Genomic DNA, 21,174 nt, shown 5'->3' with positions numbered 1-21,174 from the left:
TTTAAGAAAGAAAGAAATAATGTTACTATTCTTGGTTTAGTTCTTCTTATAGATTACATGCATTGCGTTGGAATGAGAGAAATTTTATTTTCCTCAGTTTTAAAAATGCCAGTTTCATAAACTATTATTGGTAGCTCCATGTTTACTCTAGATTACTCTATAATGTGGCTTGTTCCACAAGCAAATAGAAAATTAACACGAGCTACAACCCCGCTCCTATTTTTGTTGTTTTCTGTTTACAGAGGAATCTTAATGTAAAGATTTATCTAAGCTTAAATGCATTTGTAATATTAATCCATTTCTCAAAGGGTACTTAGAGACCACATCAATTCTGAAAGTACCGAATACGATAAGATAAACTTAGGCCTATGTAAAGAATTTTCCTCAATTTGGTACCATGGCAATGTGTTAAACCAGTAATTCAACATATCTTGATGGCACAAGTTTGTGGGCAGCTAATATACAATCTCCAAGTAGCACTAGTAGTAGTATCTAAAGATACTGGTTCTATTATGGAAATTATGAATCCATGGGAGGCTTTCTAAAATGGTGTACTTACACAAAAATGAAAGTGTTCCTCGCTGGGCCACTCTACAAATATAATTAAATATAAAAATGAGACATTTTACCTGCAATAGTATAAAAGGAGGCACAGCAGAACAAGTAGTATAAGAGCTATTCCTCCAAGAATTGCCAAAAGGAACACTGTGTGGTAAGTAGTGAAGTCCTTCGCTACAATGAGACCTACAAGATGGGGAAAAAGTTAAAATTCTGAGGACAGGCAAGTCAAAGCTTTCTAACCTATAGTATATTTAGTCGCAGGCTAGCTCTCACTTTGACAACAACCCCTTGCAGCAGAGTATAATCTGAGTTGCCCTGATCCACTTCTAGGAGTGTTCTCTGATGGTATCAGCCCTGATTACACAGGTCTCCAGAGTTGAGGGATGCCACCGATTTGAATTACTCAGAAATCCCAGAACAGGCCTGTGTTAAGAATACTGTGAACAAATAAAGTGCAGTGATATATGTTCTTTGGTTAGTGGAACCAACCAAAACAATGGGCCAGTGCTATTATCTGGATTGCAGCCTGGAGCAACAGCATCTATTTGGAGATGAAGTGCCTACAAATGAATGATGCAATGGGGCAACAGTCAGCCAATGGGCTTGGTAACCTCCTGTGTGGACTGTTTATCTGGAATCTCACTTAGCACGGCTGGTAAATTCCCTCAGGCTCTAACTGTCAGAAACTGCAAAGTTTTCAGGAAATTGAATTGACAGTTTTTCTATATAAACAGCCACATCAGGTCGTGAAATGGGAACCACTTTTCCAGCCTGTGCAATTGTGCATGGGCTGGGAAAATAGCAGTGTCCTCTGTGTGTGCAAGCAAGAGATTCTATCTAATTAGCACATCAAGGAAATGATAGGTTATTTTGTTTGAGTCAAGTTCTAGCTAGGATTTATTTATTTTTTACTTGAATAGAGTCATTAAAACTAATCTGGGTTCATCATTGGAGGTCTGACCTGGGAAAAATCCATTTCCCACTACAAATATTACTCTATTCCTAGCGTATTCAGTCTATGTGTAAATCAAGACTACAGCTGATCATATATCAGAGCTCATAACTATTCTGTGTTGTACTTATGTGGCAATTCTTCAGTTAAGGGGGAAATCATTCCATTTATGGCAGAAAGGGTATAAATCCTGCCTGTGTTATGATTTTCTGAAATCACTACATGCTACATATTGTAACAATGATCTAATCTGAGGATTATCCTACAACTGTTTGGAAATTGTTCCAGTTTACAAACATCCAAAATGCAACCATTAGTGACCTAAACGGCTGCAGTGTATTTAGCCTCTTTAAGGCTAAAACTCTTTTTTTTGTAAAAAAAATATCTATTGAAGTACTTGGTAAACCTTAACAAACTTTAAAGTCTGTTTTCAGAATTCCTAGATATGTCAATAAAATGTTATTCTGAAATGCATACATTATTTAAACATAGTAGTGCATAATATAAAACTTACTGTGAACTAGTATCAAGTTTTAAAATGGATCCTTCCATTTTCACCACCCTTCAGTGTCTTGAAAAGCTCTAGCAAAAAGTATTTTCTGGCATAGCTGGCTATGTCTTGCAGGGTTGCAAAAGGAGAAAGAAACTGCCAATAATAGCGCTCTTACAAACATGGCTTAGGATTCCCTTTTTCCAATTTAAGCAATTCCCTTATATCCAGTATGATACTAATAGTATAAAGCAGGGGTCGCCAACCTTTTGGACCTCAGGGACCATCAAACTCATCATTTTAAATCCTGGGGAATCACTAATATGAATTTTGACTGAGCGTAGCTTGCTGACGTTGGTGGGAGAGAGAGAGAGAGAGATCTGATCTAACCCTCTCCCAATCTCACACACACACACACACACACAGAGAGAGAGAGAGAGAGAGAGAGAGGCAGGGGTGGGATTCAAATGTCTTAACAACTGGTACTTGGGTGTGGCCTAATTTGTGGGTGTGGTCATGTGACTGACTGGGCATGGCTTGTTTGTAAATATTATAAATATTTATGTAAATATTGATTTTTTTTATTAAAAAAGAGCAACTTTTACCCAAATCAGGCAAAGCAGGGAGGCAAATTGAGTTGCTCACAGAATCACAGATTCATGTAGAAATCTGTGTTTCTGCCATCGGCTATCTGAGTCTGTCACATAAAATTTGCTAGCAAGCAAACACACAAAATTAACTCACCACGCACCATGTATGTAAATATTGAATTTTTTATTTAAAAAAGAGCAATTTTTACCCAAAATCAGGCAAAGCAGGCAGGCAGATTGAGCTGCTCACAGAATCACAGATTCACTTAGAGATCTGTGTTTCTGCCATCGGTTATCTGAGTCTGCAACTAAATAATAGAACCTTCAGTCCTAAGGGAGGTTCGGCTCTGCTTAAAAGCAGAGCCGAAGATCTAAAGATTAGCTAGAAAGCAAGAAATCCAACGATTTCCTGCTTTCTAGCTAATCTAAATCTCCTGGCACAGCAGAACAGATGATGGTCAAGGGAAAAAAAGGAAAATTAGCAACTTAGCAGGCAAGTTTGCCAGGTAAGGAGTGGGTGGGGAGGGTTCCTGCAGGCCATGTGGGCAGCAAAGCCTTTGTGTTCCCATGTAGCCTGGATTAGCTGTGGGGGGTGCTCTGGGGGTGACATTTCTCTGCGGACCACCAAAATTTTCTCGCGGACCACCAGTGGGCACAGCCACAGCCCACTGGTTGGTAACCACTGGTCTAAAGGCCCCTGCATACTCTTTTGAGGAGCTAGAAGACACAAACACACACTCGCACTCTCTCTCTCTGTCACACACACACAATTTATTCTGGGGCAAATAAAAAAATCAGTCTTACCTGGATTTGTGGGTGACATGGCTGCAACCCAATATCCCAACTGGGAGGCAATATAAGTCCAGGTCAATCCATTTCCTTCTTGTTCAATAGTGCCTAGGTTGCTTTTTAACCAAGTTCCTGTAAAACATTTAAAGAAATTTGTAAAATGGAATACAAAATAGAAGAGAACAGAAACAAAGCTATATGACTATTATAGTATAAATTGATCATGATTTTCAGATGCAGAAACTCAATAACAGTACAAGAAACCCTCAACTTGCAATGGTTCCTTTGGTGACCATATGAAATTACAATGGCACTGAAAAAAAGTGACATAATGAGTTTTCACCCTTATAACCATTGGATCATCCCCATGGTCACATGATCAAAATTCAAACACTTGGCAACTGACTTACATTTATGACAGTTGCAGTGTCTCAGGATCACGCGATCACCTTCTCACAAGCAAAGTCAATGGGGAAGCCAGATTCACTTAACAGCTGGGTTATTAACTTAACAACTGCAGTGATTCACTTAACAACTGTGGGAAGAAAGATTGCAGAATAGGGCAAAACTCACGTAACAACACAAATTTTGTGCTCAATTGTGGTTGTAATCCAAAGGCTACCTGTAATAATATCATCTAAAAATTAAATGCTAGTAGATTTCTTTACTGACCACCAGTGGGTGCCATAGTGAAGTGTTTGAATGGTAGGGCAGAAAAAATATTTTAAATCCTTAAAAGTTAAGTTTGTTTCAATCCGTGGAGCAGTATTCATGTAAAGATTGTGTGATATTATAAATGCTGAGAATAAAAAAGACTGGTCCAGTGTCAAATTTTAAATAGTTTTTTACTTGGTGTTACGATTGCATTTCTAGTAAATTAATACTACCCAAAATTATTTGTGTTATTTGGAAATACAAAGTTTACATCTCTCCAAGCTAAAATGGTGATAGAAATTTCAGAACAGGCAATATCCATGCCTCTTTAAAAGCATTCTCCCCATTTTTGGAGGGGGGCAGAAACATGTGAATGGGTGTGGATGGATATTTCAGCACATTTTTTTCTTCCCAACTTGAGGCAGATAAACCTTTCTATAAGGAACAGATTGATATTTAAAAAAAGCCCCAATATCTTTATTTTGATTTTCTTAATAGCCTTAATACACAAGTAGTACAAGGGACACATAAATGCATAGCATATAACCTAGCCAAAATTTAGCATCCCTCTATTTTGATCATAAGAAATTTTCCTTCAGCGATTGTGAGTTATGACACATTTAGTTACAAGTCAAATGCCCATCTGTCAGCTGGTGCTCCATTCAAAATCCAAGAAAGAAATACTTAGACTCCTTTAATCAGAGAAAAGATATCTTTTACTGGAAATCAAGTGGTAGCAACAAAAGAATTCTGAATCTAAGAAAATGGGTGCGTAAATCACATATACAAAGTAATGGCAACGTTCCCACCCCCAATAGTTCAATTGGCTCATCCAATTAAAAGTTGTGTATATCATCATGTGGGCATCTCCAGGTGGTGATGAGGCTTCTGTCCGTTGACCTTGACATAGTTTGATAAAGGGTTGCAGCTGCATAGCATAGGATAGAAACCTAAGCAAGAATGTATCCCCCAGTTTATACAGTTCTGGTTTGTAACACCTCCAGCTCACTTCCCATAACCATTCCCCCTCCTCCCCCCGTTACTTATGACAGCCGAAAGATGCAAAGCAAAGGGGAGAAAATCTTGAAGGCTGACATTCGGCCTTCCTAGAAAAGAGACGTTAGTCCTAAAAAAGATAAAAATAGAAGGTAATAGAAAATATATATGTAACAGCAACATACTAATTTTTTTAGGGTTTATCAGGATATTTAGTACAAAATGCCTTGATAAGTGTAGGAGCTCTAACATCCTTCTCATTCACCTACTCAGCCTGGGAAGGAGGAAAATGTTTCCAAGCAACCAAATACTGGAGTCGACCACTTCGTTTTTGAGAATCCAAAATTTCTTTAACTTCAAAATGTTGTTCACCTTCAATTAGCAATGGTACAGGGGGATCAACCTGAGTTGGTCTCAAGCCGGAGGTATGTTCAGGTTTTAATAAACTAACGTGGAAAACAGGATGGATCCGTTGAAGAGCTTTTGGTAATTTCAGTTGAACTGCCACAGGGTTCACAATTTGTTCAATTGAGAAAGGTCCAACATACTTAGGTCCAAACTTTTTTGACTTTTGTGTGGTCTGTAAATATCTGGTGGATAAAAAGACCTTGTCACCCACTTGATATGGTTTTTGTGGAGTTCTCTTTTTATCTGCACATTTTTTATGAGCTTGATGAGCATCATCTAATGCTTTATGGGTAACCGGCCAGGTAAGCTGGAGCTGTGTTATCCATTCATCTGATGGCTGAATGTTAGGTTTCTCCCATGGAAGCTCAGGTATGGGTACAAAGTCTTGTCCCGAAGCCACTTTAAATGGAGTAAACCCAGTACTACTATGTACCAAATTATTATATGCCACCTCAGCGAATGGCAATAGGTCAGCCCAATTATCTCGCTGATAATTTATATAACATCGAAGATATTGTTCCAATACCGAGTTAGTCCTCTCACAAGCCCCATTGGTTTGTGGGTGGTGGGCAGAGCTTAAGCCCTGGGTGGAGCCCAATAACTTCAGGAACTCCTTCCAAACGTTTGAGGTAAACTGGACACCCCTGTCTGAGATTATGCGTTCAGGAACCCTATGTAACCTGTAGATATGTAAAATAAACAGTTTAGCCAACGTTTTTGTAGATGGGATTTTCGGACAAGGTATGAAATATACCTGTTTGGAAAACAAATCAGTTACTACCCAAATAACTGTATCCCCCCCCCCACTTTCAGGTAATTCCACCTTAAAATCCATAGAGATTTCCTTCCATGGAGCCGTTGGTCTAGCCACATTTTGTAGTAAGACTGCTGGTTTACCAGGTGGCCGTTTGGCTGAGGCACAGTTAGGACAACTAGCTACATAAGTCTCAATGTCTTTTTTCAAGGTAGGCCACCAAAATTGCCTTTTAACCAAGTTAAAGGTTTTCACGAATCCAAAATGACCAACGGCCTTAGAGTCATGAGCTTGCTGTTATATTTGGTTTCTCAGCTTCGCTGGCACATATAACTTGGCCCCCACCCATGCCAATCCATCTCTAACCATACAGTTATTTGAGTGAGCAAGAAATCAATCATCAAGTTTTAGAGCATCTCTTAATTGTGCAGTCAAATCATTTGATAAATCAACCTCCTTCTTTTTCTGTGCTCTGGTAACCACTGGAGCTGCCAACTGTTTGGTTGGGACAATCGGCTGTACCACTTCTTGGCGAGCACTATTATATTGAGGTAATCTAGATAAAGCATCCGCCATGAAGTTCTTCCCCCTGGAATGTACTTCAATGAAAAATTAAAGCGCTTAAAGTACTGCGCCCAGCGAACTTGCTTGGGAGACAGCTTCCGAGGCGTTTTCAAAGCCTCCAAATTTTTATGATCCGTCCACACCTCAAAATGGGTGTTTTGCCTCTTCCAAGAAATGCCTCCAGGTTAACAGAGCCCAGCTTAACTGCAAAAGCTTCTTTTTCCCAGATGGCCCATCTTCTTTCGGTTTCAGTTAGTTTACGGAAGTATATGCACACGGTTGCAGAGTCCCTGCCTCGTTGCTTGTAGTAACACCGCCCGACTGCTACGTCACTCACATCGGCTTGGATTACAAAAGGAGCGTCCATGTACGGGTGCTTGAGTACTGGTTCAGCAGCAAACAGTCGTTTCAGCTTCTCAAAAGCGGCTTGACATTCCATGGACCACTCCAGGGGTTTACTAGGCTTGGTTTCACCTCCCTTTGTTTTTTAGGAGATTTGTGATAGGCATTGCAATCTTCGCAAAAGCAGGGATAAATTGACGGTAAAAATTAGCAAATCCCAAGAAACTTTGAAGTTGTTCCCTGGTGCAGAGAGGGGCCCATTCCAAAATGGCACGAACCTTCCCCAGATCCATTTCTATGCCATCATGTGAGATGCGATAACCTAAATAGTCAATTTTTTCCTGGTGGAATTCACACTTGGACAACTTTGCATACAGCTCAGCAGCTCAAAGTTTTTCCAGAACTGACCGCACTAGTTTCACATGTTCATCACAAGTCTCCATGTAGATAAGAACATAAAAATATAAAAATTTTCCCTTTGGCCAAGTGGGCCAACATGTCCTTCACCAAGGGGAGGGGGTACACGTTCTCCACTGAAATAGCATTCAGGTTTCTGTAGTCAACACATAAACGAAGGGAGCCATCTTTCTTTTCACGGAACAATACTGGGGCTGCTACCCGGGGTCTAGCAGGTTGGATGAAACCACGTTCCAAATTCTTATTGATAAATGACCGCAGCTCTTCTAGCTCCTGCGGTGTCATCGAGTACAGTTTCGATTTTGGGAGTTTCACCCCGGGTAAAATTTCAATACTGCAATCTGTTGAACGATTGGGGGGAAGCTCATCCGAGGCCTTTTCACTGAATACTTCCTTTAAGTCCCAATATTCCTCCGGAATTTTCTCCTCCCCCTTCAGGTTCTCGGTGCCAGTGGAGGCCAGTTCAGTGGGATTCTTGAGTTTCGGTTGAGATTGCCCCTCCCCTTCTGGGCGCTGGTCAGTATGTATGTGCAATGACCCTCTCCTCCAATCAACGTGGGGTTCCATTTCTGGAGCCAGGGCATCCCCAGTATTAGGGGCCGCTCCATCCCAGGAGCCACAATAAAACACAAAGTCTCTCTATGCTTCCCCATCATCATTTCTATTGGTTCCGTTATGAAATGTGCAGGGCCGCCCCCAGCTACCGATCCATCCAATTGGCAAAAGGCTATGGGTGTTTTTAAAGCCTTTAGCCTTAAGCCCATTTTCTCCACTACCTCCGAGCTGATTATGCACCTTGTGCACCCAAGGCTAGCATTTCCCCTTTGGCTCTCGATGTGGGTACCCTTAATCTCATTGGAATAGTCATAGGGCCCTTGTTTGGACTTACCAGTGAGTCATCTTCCGATTCGGATTCACTCTCTTCAGAAGAGGTTGGAGTTCCCAGCTCCTCTCCTTCGGAGGGGCGATCTCTACAACCTCCTCTGCTTTAAGCGCCCGCTTCCACGAGGCTTTGCTGGTTTTTTTCAGGTTTTCTTCCTCCTCCTGGTGCCCCCTTTGGTTCTAGCTTGGCACGGCAATCTGCAGCCCGGTGACTTTCCTTTCCACATCGGAAGCAAGCAGTGGTCTTGGGTTTTGCCGCCATTCCTCCCTTTTGAGGTTTTAAGGCTTCTTGAGGGCTGGTGGGGGAGGACTTGCTCCAACCAAACCCCACCCCCCCGGCGTCTGTTTCGGGTCAGATCAATTTCCACCTCTGCTGCCAGCACGTACCACATCTGCAGCTCACTGGGGTCTCTTCTGGTAATACAGCTTTGATATACCTCTTCATTTAACCCATCTTTAAAAGCTTCTATCAGGGCTCCCTGGGACCAGCCTTGAATATGACACACCAGCTCTCTAAATTCCTGGGTGTAGTCGGCCAATGATCTTCGCCCCTGATTTATGGTCTTCATCCTAATTCCGGCCTTACGTTCAGCAAGTGGGTCTTCAAACCTGGCCCGCAGTGCAGTCATGAACAGGTCATAATTCATCAGCTGAGGGGCATTATCATTATGCAAAGTCCACTCTGCAGCTGTTCCCTCCAGAGCCCTGGTAACACATCTAACTTTGGTTGATTCTGAGGAAAAATCCCCTCCATATTCCTCCATATGGCTCCAGACTTGTGCCAAGAAGAATCCTAACTCCTTGGGATCCCCCCCATATTTTACTTCCAACGGAGGCACCTTTGGAGTTCTATGTCTTCTGGCAACTCCCGCTGGGGGCCCCTGGGCTGCTGATGCCTGTTGTGCTAGCCTGGGTTGATTTATGGGGGTGGCTGCTCTGATTCTTCTGGCTGGGGCTGCCTCCCCCTCCTCTTCCTCATACCTTTGATCAGTTTGAGGTTCTCCGATAGCTTCATTTAGAAGATGCATGGCTTGAGTTAGTAAAAATTCTTTCTTTCCTTCTCCTGCCATGGCTCCTCTCTTCCACGCCGACGGGTAGTGGTCACTCCTGGAGGAGGCTTTTCCTCAGGATCCTTCCAACCGACTCCCAGGGACCATTTGGGTTTTACAGCTGGTTTCCCCCCAAGATTTAGTTCTGCTAACAAGTCGGCTTCCCCTGCTTCCTCTAGCAGCAGAGAATCTTGTCCTCCAGTTGCTCCCAGGTCTTCTTGGTCGCTGGCTGGATTTGACATTGTGTTCAGACCCCCTCGGAAGAAAATTTATTATTTCTCTGGGTGGGCTGGTAATGTGGAGATTCAGAATAATATCAGCTTGTGCTCCATTCAAAATCCAAGAAAGAAATACTTAGACTCCTTTTATCAGAGAAAAGATATCTTTTCACTGGAAATCAAGTGGTAGCAACAAAAAGAATTTGAATCTGAGAAATGGGCACGTAAATCACATATACAAAGTAATGGCAACGTTCCCACCCCCAATAGTTCAATTGGCTCATCCAATTAAAAGTTGTGTATATCATCATGTGTGCATCTCCAGGTGGTGATGAGGCTTCTGTCCATTGACCTTGACATAGTTTGATAAAGGGTTGCAGCTGCGCATAGCATAGGATAGAAACCTAAGCAAGAATGTATCCTCCCCAATTTATACAGTTCTGGTTTGTAACACCTCCAGCTCACTTCCCATAACCATTCCCCCCTCCTCCCCCGTTACTTATGACAGCCGAAAGATGCAAAGCAAAGGGAGAAAATCTTGAAGGCTGACACCATCTTCTTTTATTAATGAAGGCTGTGAGGAGGCATGAACTTATCTAAAATCCCTTATGCTTCACAGGCTCAGATCCCATTGCATTTTGCAGCCTTCCCCAACCTAATATCTTCCACTTACGTTCTCAGATACCTGGAGCCTTCCTTTAAGGGAAAGTTATGCACAACCTAGGTCTGTCTCTTTCCACATATAGACTTATTTGAACTGTTAGGTCTCAGATACATCATGATGTAGGTACAGGCCACTTGCTGTGTCTCTCCTTAAAGTGATGAACAGCTAATTACTTAACTAATTAACTTGAATCTTTGCTTCTCAGAGATCTTCCCAGACTTAGGCATACCTGTGCTTGTTTAGACAACACTTCTACTGGAACGAAGCAAAGTGTCTGTGCATACACACATAACTGGAGTTGGCCTGGAGAGCCCTTAAAGCAAATGCACCCAATCTTCCAGAGAATAAAATTGCTTCAATATTTTGATATGAACTTACACTTTGTCTTATGTAGAATCAATACTACAACTTTCTTTGGACATTGAAATGATTAATTTATCCAGAGTGAATAAATTACATTTTTATTCAGTCTAGTGCAGGGGTTGACAACCTTTTGGATCTCAGGGACCACCAAACTCATACTTTTAAATCCCAAGGACCACTAATACGAATTTTTTTTAAAAAGATAATGTATTTAATACAAAAAAGTAAATTTTATATTAAATATAAATTATACACACACACACACACACACACGCTTAATTAATTATAACAAAATTGTAAATGCTTAATCATAACTGGGGCAGAGCGAAGGGAAAGAAGGGGGCTCTCTCATCCTTTTGGGGGGAAAGAGGGAAGATTTAATACTGCTGGAATTCAAAAGAAGCCACATAGTGCCTGGATGCTGGGAAGGTCTGGATGGGGAGGAACCAGCTCCTCCTCAAATGGAAGAAAAGCAGAGCCCCCCCCCCTCAATCTTCCCCAAATCAGATGAAACTTCTCCCTCCTTTGCCAGGTGTGGCTGCCTGGAGTTGGGGGAGGGAAGGAGGGCCAGGCTGGAAACCTCCCCCACCTGCATCTTCCAAAGAGACAGAAGAACAGGCGGTGTGTGTCTGAGCTGAGGGGCCTCAGGGCAACTGCTGCTGGGAGAAGCAGAGGCAGAAAGGGGCAACAACAGTCCACTCCCCCAGCTCCCATTGTCAGCTCTCCCCATTAATTCTCCAGCTTTGGATTGCTCCCGCCCCCCCCCTCTCTCTTCTCCCACCCACCCCGCTCACCTGGAGGCAGGAAAGGAAAGGGAGAAAGAGCTGTGCGCAGCTCTCGGCTCCTCCAGCCCTTGCTGCCTCTCCCAACATTGAAGCCTCAGAGATGCAGGCAAAGCCACCACAGCGGTAGTGCCCGAGTTGCCTTAGCATGCTCGCCTCTCAGCACCGGTGGCAGTGCAAGCAGAAGCACAAACTGCAGCAACTGCCTTTCTTCCTGGGTCTTTAACGCCTGGCTTGCTTCTCCACTACTGCCACCTCCACTTCCAGCACCTCCTTCTCTGGGTAGGGCAATTATGAACTAACCAAGCATGCTAAGGCAACTTGGGCGCTACTGCTGCAGCAGCTTTGCCTGCGTCTCCGAGGCTTTGATTTTGGGAGAGGCAGCGAGAGCTGGAGGAGCTGAGAGCTGCGCACGGCTCCGTCTCCTTTTCCTTGCCTGCTTCCAGGAGGGCATGGGGGGAAGGAAAGAGAGAGACAGGAGAGGAGGGAGGGAGGGAGGGGGAGAGAGAGAGAGGGAGGGGGGAGAGAGGAGAGAGAGAGAGAGAGAGAGAGAGAGAGAGAGAGAGAGAGAGAGAGAGAGAGAGAGAGAGGTGGGAGCAATCCAAAGCTGGAGAATTATTGGGGAGAGGTGACAATGAGTGCCGGGGAGGGGACTGTTGTTGCCGCCACCGCTGTGTGTGGGAGCAGGTTGGCATGTGCATCTCAGGGACCTGACTCCAGGGTGCCTCAAAGAGCCGGGAGGCACGAGCACTGCGCAACCCAGATTAATTGCTTTTGAAGAACCCATTTTTTCTGTGGCCCACCAAAAATTTTCCATGGCCCACCGGTTAGTGACCACTGGTCTAGTGGAAGAAAATAATGTTCTGGATCAGGGTTTCTTCAATCCTGTAACTGATCATATGGTTCTTGAACTACAAGCCTCAGTATTCCTAGATATACTGGCCAATGGTGAAGAAGAAGTTGCTATAGAATATGACACTACATATCTCCTGTCTCCAATGCAGGCCTCTCAGCAGTTCCAAGAAGATTCCACAACCATTTCACTCTGATTCAGGTAACATTGAGGGCACAACACCCACCCCTAGTAGCTTCAACAGCTCTCATAGAGAATACTAATGACCAGATCACTGTAAAGAAATAGAATCCTTCCATTTCTGTCCCCAACAGCATGTCAGAACCTATCCTTCCATTTCCCTCACAATCCAGTGATAACTGTCAGAACCTATCCTTCCATCCCTCACTATTCAGTCACAATTGATGAAGCTTCTTAGATGAGAAGCGAAATGTTATTTTCTTCTTCCTCAAAATAGTTCAGTTGCATTTTGAAAGAGCATCTTTGAGACAATTATGAGCTAGATGACTAAGAATTTCCATAGACACTGCTACAGAAGTTGCGGTTCTCAAAATTTAGTTTTTATGTCCCATCTATCAAAGTATCTGCCATCACTAAAAATCTCATTTTTCCTAGTATGCTTTGCTGACTCAATATGATGGGAACTGTAGTCCAACATATCTAAAAAGCAGTAGACTGGGAAGACTGACACAGGAACTCAGGACACTGTTTTACAATTAGCAGGCACCAGCTTAAATAAATATAGTTTTATCAGGAATCATATCCTCCTCAATTTCCCAATTGTTGGATGCTTTTTTGTAGGATGTCTAGCCAGCTGAAGTTTTTCCTTCAGCTGGCTACTGTTTTATAAAAGAGACACCATAGGCAAACCTATATAAGCTATTCTGGATATTCAGGAACACTGATAAATAAAAAAATGAGTATTTGTGTGCCGTCCCTAAGGAAAAATTGTTCACAAAGTTAATCCTTTGATTTATTACTAACATTCAAGTTAAACTTTGCTCTTTTGTTTCTGCTGCCATTTTCTGTTGTATATGTAAATTACCTGTCTAATACTGAACAAAAGAACATGTCTGTCCCTGCGCTTAGCAATTCTAATTACATCTGAAGGAGAGAGAAAGCATTATACACGCGTAGGTAGCTTCCTTTCTTTAATGCCCCCTCCCAAACTTCCTTTCATAATAATGAAAAAATATGTAGAACTCAAGAGACAAAACACACAATATCGAAGAAGGCTGCTCCATGGCTGGCATAAAACATATAAGTTGCTTCTGTAGTAAAAAAACAACAACATTTATGCAAGCATTTTAAATTGTTGCACTTTATGAATAATATTCAAGCATAATGTTATGGGTGCATTTATAAAAAAACAAACAGCTACTAAACAACATGGCTGAAAGTGCAAACCAAGGAATGGGAAACCACAGCTCCAGAATTATAGCACATCATGGCAAAATCATAACCAGTCTTTTGGCTGAAAAAGTCTGAGAAGCAAACAATGTCTGAAAGCCTTTTTGTTGGAAACCAAGGAAAGCTACTATCAAAATAAGACAATACTAAATTATAACTAATTATATTGTAAAATATTTGAAATGAGATTATTATATTATGATTAAAAAGGTGACAAATGAAAATTAAATATAATTCCATTAGTAAAATTTGGCTAAATGGAAACAAAGAGGAAATATAAAAGGTTATATGAATATCTTTGGAATAAATGTAAGATTCATTGTAGATGGCGGGAAATACCATGTGGATCCTGAATCGGGGGGAAAAGAAACACATGTATATAAAATAGTAAATAGGGAATTATTTTTGTGAGTTAGAAGGTAATAATTAAGAATGACTATATTGATATTTGTTCTATTTTATTTTTGTTTTTTGTTTGCTACACATTGGCTTGGAGAAAGTAAAAAAATAAAAATGTAAAACAAAATAGGTGGCAAGATGGAAATGAAAATAAAAGGGGATAAACAGTGGAAAATATGTTTTAGGATGAAAATGTTTTTGTTACTGGATTAATGAATGAAAAAATATGAAGGGAAAATTTATTAAAAGAAAACTGGAATAGATAATGATTTGATACGAAATTAGATAAGAAAGCTGGAAATATAACTATGACTTTGTATGTATGTTGTAACATGGAATCACATTGCTCTCTTGAAGAGATCTATAAAAAATAAATAAAAAAAATATTTGAAAAAATAAGACAATACTGTTTGATCAGATGGGAGAAAATAGTCTGGTAAGGGAATGACACCTTCTTTTAGTTCGTATCAAAGGCAGGCGACCTGTGGCCCTCCAGACCTTCTTGTATAACTCTCATCTTTTCTTTAAAGAGAGTAAACTGGCTATGGCTAACCAGGTTGAAAGAGCTGTCCTATCTATTGTGCCACCTTAAACTGATCTTGTATGAAAACATCCTCTTAGTTAATGAAATAATCTTGTCTTTTAAATTAGTTTTACTGAGTTATTCACATCAAAATTGATGCAATAAGTATTTTTTAGGTTTAAGTAAGTTTGAGAAAAATATTCTTTTTTTAAAAAAAAAAATCTACTTAAATCAGATTTAAAATGTCTGAAATGGTATAGTGTCTCCTGCACAGGGTTGAACATCTCAAAAGTCTCCTCCAACTCTATTATTCTAATGTTCTGTCCTAATATTCAGATAAAAAAAAAACATGGGAGTACTGAAGTGAGTTCATAAACTCCATTGGTGTCGAGGCAGTAAAAAAATGCTTACCTTCTCCTGCAGTTCTTCTAGGCTGGATTTCAGTAAAAAAAAAAAAAAAGGTTCTTCCTAACTGTAACTTAGTTCCCATTCCAGGGTTGTAGGTTTGTAATATATTTATTTATTTGTTAAATTTATTTTCCATCTATCTATATTGCAGAAGAAATCTTAACACTTGTGTTTTCTGCCCTTCGCTGCTCGGCTTCTTAAGTCTACTTAATAATGCTGAGTCATAATACAAATTTTCACATTGCCTCATTACAAGATTGGACCATATTCAATATGGCTTAGCAAGCACACTATGGTTTAAAAGTATTTGAGAACTAGCTGTAAATATTTTATCCAGCTCATTTTTATAGCGGTACTCTAGTAAAGCTGTCTGATGTATCTTTACTTTGCTTTTAATAGTTTTTTCAGTAGAATTTCAACATAATATAGTAAAATAGATATTTCCTTCTCTATACTACAATGTCATCAATTACATTTGCATCAAATATACTATGTATCCTGATGGTTTAGAAAAACTATTTTTGATGGCTCTTATTTCTATAGCAACAAGGAAACAAAAAGCAGTTAAGACCTATGCTTTTTGTGGAGGACAGGATATATTTCCTTTCCGAGAAAAATATTGAACAATAACAAGGTAAAAAAGGATGTCTAAAACAAGATATCAGCAATCTTAAAATTAAACATATCCCCCCGTCTCAATATTATAAGCTATGAACTTTGAACTATCAACTTCCTCTCTGTAGATTGAAAAACAATGATGGGAAGTGAAAAGCAATTTAGTGGTACTGTGTTAACTATAACACTTTCCTTGGCATAAAACTAAGCTGTTTTGCATATAAAGATAAGTTAAAAACAATATTTTGGTGAATTTTGCATCCAGAATATTTTTGTTGTCTTCTTTTATTATTTATCCAGTGTTCATCTATATCCCTATATAGTTTATTAATTCCACAAGCTTGCATGTATGAGTATAAGCCAGACAAGGAATAATGGATGGAAACTGAATAAGGAAAGATTTAACCTGGAAATAAGGAAAAACTTTCTGACAGTGAGAACAATCAACCAATGGAACAGCTTGCCTTCGGAAGTTGTGGGAGCGTCATCACTTGAGACTTTCAAGAAGAGATTGGACTGCCATTTGTCAGAAATGGTGTACGGTTTTCCGCTTAGGCGGGGGGGTTGGACTAGATGACCTACAAAGTCCCTTCCAACTCTGATTATTTGTTATTTAAAAGGAAATAAAGATTTTTAACATCATATTTAAATCTACATGAAATAAAATAAAATTCTGTTTTATGTGGTGAAGACATATTACTCAAAGGCCAGATAGTGCCAATACAAAACTAAATTTGACTTCATGTCATGTGCATCAAAATTCAATTTAATGTGAATCAGATAATTAATCCCAATCAATGATTTAATTTAATTTCTCCTCCTGTTTCATTGGAAATATAATGTGGGGACAATTCATACTGGGTATACATGTGGGTCCTCAAGATCTCAACTATATATCTGTGACACAGATATTTGTATGTGTGAGAAAATGTGTCTGTGTATGTATAGTATAGCTTGTTTTTCAAAAAACCCCAAGAGGTCTCAAGCTCACATCCTTTCATAGTCTGTAAGCTTATAGCTTAACACTAAATTTGAGAATGGTACTTGAGGTAAATGCTTTTTGATGATAGATTTTATATGCACTCATTACTGAACCAATAACTGCTCACATTAGAGTGACAAATACCATTTCACTATTTTTGATTTTTAATTCCAAACATCTTGAGCCAATGCAAGGTGTAAAATACCAATATCTGTACAAAATAGATTAACAAAGATAAACTAAAATTGTGCCCATCTGCTCATTTATAGCTCAAATGCCAGTCATTCTGAATTAATACATTGTCTACTCCAAATGGATTACAATGGCTAATTTGCAAAAAAAAGTCTATTCAGGATGCATGATAATAAACTGGAGCAGGTTAAATATGGCACATCAGAAACTGTTTCTCATTTAAACTGGAAACAGAAAAGCACAAGAGAACAACACATACATATTTCCTTCGCTTGTTGACAAGGAAAGCAAAAATTGTTATCTACTGTCCTTGGGAAAACTGAAACTGATGCCCAGTTTTTAAGAAAAGATATTTCCTTGTGATGCAAAGCCAAGATCTCTCACTGGGAAAAATAATCTGTGATTTGGATCTCTACTCTGACACAAGGTGGGTCATTCTCTCCTCAAGGGAACAATTTTGCACATAAATAAGGTTCTACAAGAGGAAGAACTTCTTCACCAAGACAGTATCTTATTATCTGGGGTCATCTCCTGTCTCCTAGACAGTAGGAAACAATGCTTTATAGTTCCAGAACTGGCTAAGATTCAAAAGTTCAAATAGGCAAAGTGTAGGCACATTTGGAAGACTATACTTAAATCTTTTTTAAAAAGTAGGCGATGAGGAGAAAATTTTAATGTAGTTTTGTGTTTTGCGTTCTGGGTTTATGAAATGGATTTGAGGATGAAGGTTTTTTTTTCTCCTTTGAATCTTGAGTAATCTTTAAAGTTGGTGAAATATTATTGAAAGCGAAATTTTAATGTATGTATATTAAGAGGAAGTTAAAAAAGAATGAAGTTAAAAACAGATGTCTTGGAACTTATTGGTTTTAGAAATGTTTTAAAGAATAGTTGAATGTTTTAAAATGTAGAAAAAGTATTTTTTTTCCCTTTAGGGTTAACAAATTTGAAACAGTATAGTGAACGTTGTTAATATGAATTATGATAGTCTATAGACATTAATGAGTAAACAGAAATATATATTATTTCCCACAGTAAGGAAAAGCAGAGATTGTTAAACCAATTCGTATGTATGTATGTATGTATGTATGTATGTATGTATGTATGTATGTTGTTCGGGTATTTTCCCACGTCATTATAGTTGTGCTTTTAAAGTTGTAGTGACATTTCTGCAGAATCTCATCTGCCATCATCAGGCTTTTGTATTGGGTTTGTCTGTGTGTCAGGCTTTCACAGCTGTTTCTGTTTTAAATTTAGTGCTAGCCTCGTGTTTTGTTAGAATGGTTTTTTCTTCATCCAGATTGGTTGGGAGTCTTGGTCTGTGTTTATTGGTCTTGAAGTTGGCTGTGTTCTGCTTGATTGGTGTTTCTAATACCTTCTGTCTGTTTTGTAGCGGGTTTGTTTTTTTTTGTCTTGATTAGCTGGCAAAGGTAAAAGTAATGCCACAGTAGTAATGGACAGAAAAGACTACAAAACAAAACTGACAGACCTATTCCAAGACTCCACATACAAACCCATAAACACGGACCCAACTACATATCTGGAAAAAATAACCAAGAAGAAAATCATAACCAACAACATGAGCAAAGAGACCCAACAGACAATCATCCCAAGAGAAAAATCTTCCAGATGCCCCAAACTATACAGCTTCCCCAAAATACACAAAGAAGGCATACCTCTGAGACCGATGGTCAGCTCCAGAGGAACACCATTACAAAACCTAGCCAAATACCCAGCAAAGCAGCGACAGCCCTATGCTGAAGCAGCAGCTTCACATGTACAAAACTCATACCATGTCTTAGAAATGATCAAAGATCTACACGTGGAACAAAAAGATCTGCTTGTAAGTTTCGACATGGTTTCACTATTCACTCAAGTCCCGATAAAAGAAACCCTAGAAATAATCAAAAATAAATACCAACCACCCAAACACCTCATGGAACTAGCAGAATACTGCTTAACTAACACATATTTCATATACAAAGGACAAAGATGCAAGCAAATTGAAGGATCCCCCATGGGATCACCACTGTCACCCGTTATTGCAAACCTGTTCATGGAAAAATTTGAATCCAGAGCCCTGGCTAATGCCACCCACAAACCCAAACTATGGTTAAGATACATCGATGACACATTTTTTATTTGGCCCCATGGAAAAGAAAACCTAAACAATTTTCTAACACACCTAAACAGAACACACCCCAAAATCAAATTCACCATGGAAACAGAAACAAACAAACAACTACCATTCCTAGATGTACTAATCTACAAAAAAACAAATGGCACACTAGGACACAGCATATACCAGAAGAAAACACACACCAACCGCTACCTCAACACCCAATCCCACCACCACCCAGCACAGACAAACTACGTGGCCAAAACACTAATTGCCAGAACCAAACGCCTGGCAGACAAGACACACATAAAGACTGAACTATGCACCCTGACCAAAGTACTGACAGCCAACGGCTTCTACAAAAGCAAAATCACACTGAGACATAATAGAGACCTAGAAGATGAACAGACCTATGGAACAGCTGTCCTGCCCTACATAAGAGGTAAAACAGACAAAACCAGTAAGATACTACACAGGCATCACATCAAGACTGCCTTCAAAACAAACAGAAAAATAGCAGCCATCCTAAGAAACCCCAAAGATAAAATTGACCTGGAAAACCAAGGCATATACGAAGTCCCCTGTGCATCATGCCCTGCCACATACATCGGACAGACCAATAGAAGAATAAATACCCGCCCAGATGAACAGAAAAATGCAGTAAAAAAGCTGGAACACACTTCCTCACTAGTCAAACACATGAAAGCCAAAGATCATAGCATCAACTTCAATGGCACCAAAATCCTAGCCACTATAGAAAACCCCAGCTATAGAATTATCAGAGAAGTCATAGAGATTGAAAAAAGACCTGACAGCATGAATAGAAGAGATGACTCCACCAGGCCGTCAATTATCTGGAAGCCTGTACTCACAAACAAAAGAATCTCCACACCACAAGCCAAGCAAACATCTGGGCACAAACAGACCCCCCCAATACCTCCAGCCCAAACACACCCCAGCCAGCCACCCAGACGAAACCTAGCTTCCTAATAAACAATAGCCGGCCATTCACCCGAAGCCAAGCCGTGCTAAAAGCCCCCAATACACGAAACACAATGTTGCCAGCTAATCAAGACAAAAAAAAAAAACCCGCTACAAAACAGACAGAAGGTATTAGAAACACCAATCAAGCAGAACACAGCAAACTCCAAGACCAATAAACACAGACCAAGACTCCCAACCAATCAGGATGAAGAAAAAACATTCTAACAAAGCACGAGGCTAGCACCAAATTTAAAACAGAAACGGCTGTGAAAGCCTGACACACAGACAAACCCAGTACACAAGCCTGATGATGGCAGATGAGATTCTGCCGAAACGTCACTACAACTTTAAAAGCACAACTATAATGACATGGGAAACTACCTGAACAAAGCTGAATACCATACATATAAATACTTGTGAAAACTTAAGGAAACACACACACACACATGCACACGCACACACACACATATATTCATAGATTTTCACGGGTACAGGTATGCAGGTCTTGGCGTGTTCGGGTCTTTTTCTGTGTAAGTTTGAGAGTATCTTGGCAACGTTTCAACAAGGTCCCACTCGCCATTTTCAGGCTAGTGCTTTCGGCTTCTTGCTTGTGTGAGCAAAGCGTGATCGAAGCTGCCTTCTGTCTATAAATATTGGTGGGAAGGTGTGGTGTGCTGGCTCTGTTGTAAGCAGGCTGGTTGGCTATGTTGTTATTTCTTGATTGGTTGATGGAGTTGATGTTTGCAGGTTGGCTGGCTTTTTCGTAAGAACGTGTGGCTGAGGTATTGGCTGTGTGTCTATCAGCCTCCTGTGTTGTAACGAACTGGGTAATAGGCTGTGTGATGACCTCCTGAGTTCTATTGTTGTGACATCCTGGGTCTTATGCTATAATCTCCTGGGTCGTTGGCTGTGTTGCAACATCCTGAGGTTTTGTGGTGTATCCTTCTGAGTTCCATAATGTGATATCCTGAGTGGGTGGCTGTGATTAACACTTTGAAACCAACGCTCTAGACAAACCCAAACCCAAACTCTGGATTAGATATGTAGATGACACTTTTGTAATTTGGCCACACGGGAAAGAAAAACTGGACAACAACACACCTCAACAGCCTACACCCCAAAATACAATTCACCATGGAAACAGAAGCCAACAACCACCTCCCTTCCTGGACGTCCTAATTTACAAAAAAAACAATGGCTCCCTAGGACACATCATC

General features: G+C 40.2%; 1 protein-coding gene across 3 annotated transcripts in view; it reads right to left on the bottom strand.

Annotated features, from left to right (window-relative positions):
• Positions 1–21,174, bottom strand: part of FAM171A1 (family with sequence similarity 171 member A1) — a 108,844-nt gene that overhangs the window by 3,376 nt on the left and 84,294 nt on the right. For all 3 annotated transcript variants that reach the window (XM_026681361.2, XM_026681362.2, XM_087946774.1), the window contains 2 exons: positions 3,398–3,514; positions 630–744 (listed from right to left, as the gene is read on the bottom strand). In XM_026681361.2, the coding sequence (XP_026537146.1) occupies positions 630–744; positions 3,398–3,514 (232 nt within the window). The remainder of the gene's footprint in view (positions 1–629; positions 745–3,397; positions 3,515–21,174) is intronic.

This window comes from Notechis scutatus, chromosome Z, assembly GCF_049901735.1.
Source record: "Notechis scutatus isolate UNSWTSFEM ecotype Mainland chromosome Z, rNotScu1.2, whole genome shotgun sequence".
Taxonomy (NCBI): domain Eukaryota; kingdom Metazoa; phylum Chordata; class Lepidosauria; order Squamata; family Elapidae; genus Notechis; species Notechis scutatus.
The sequence above is the reverse complement of the archived record's forward strand: the minus strand, read 5'-3'. Positions and strand labels throughout refer to the sequence as shown.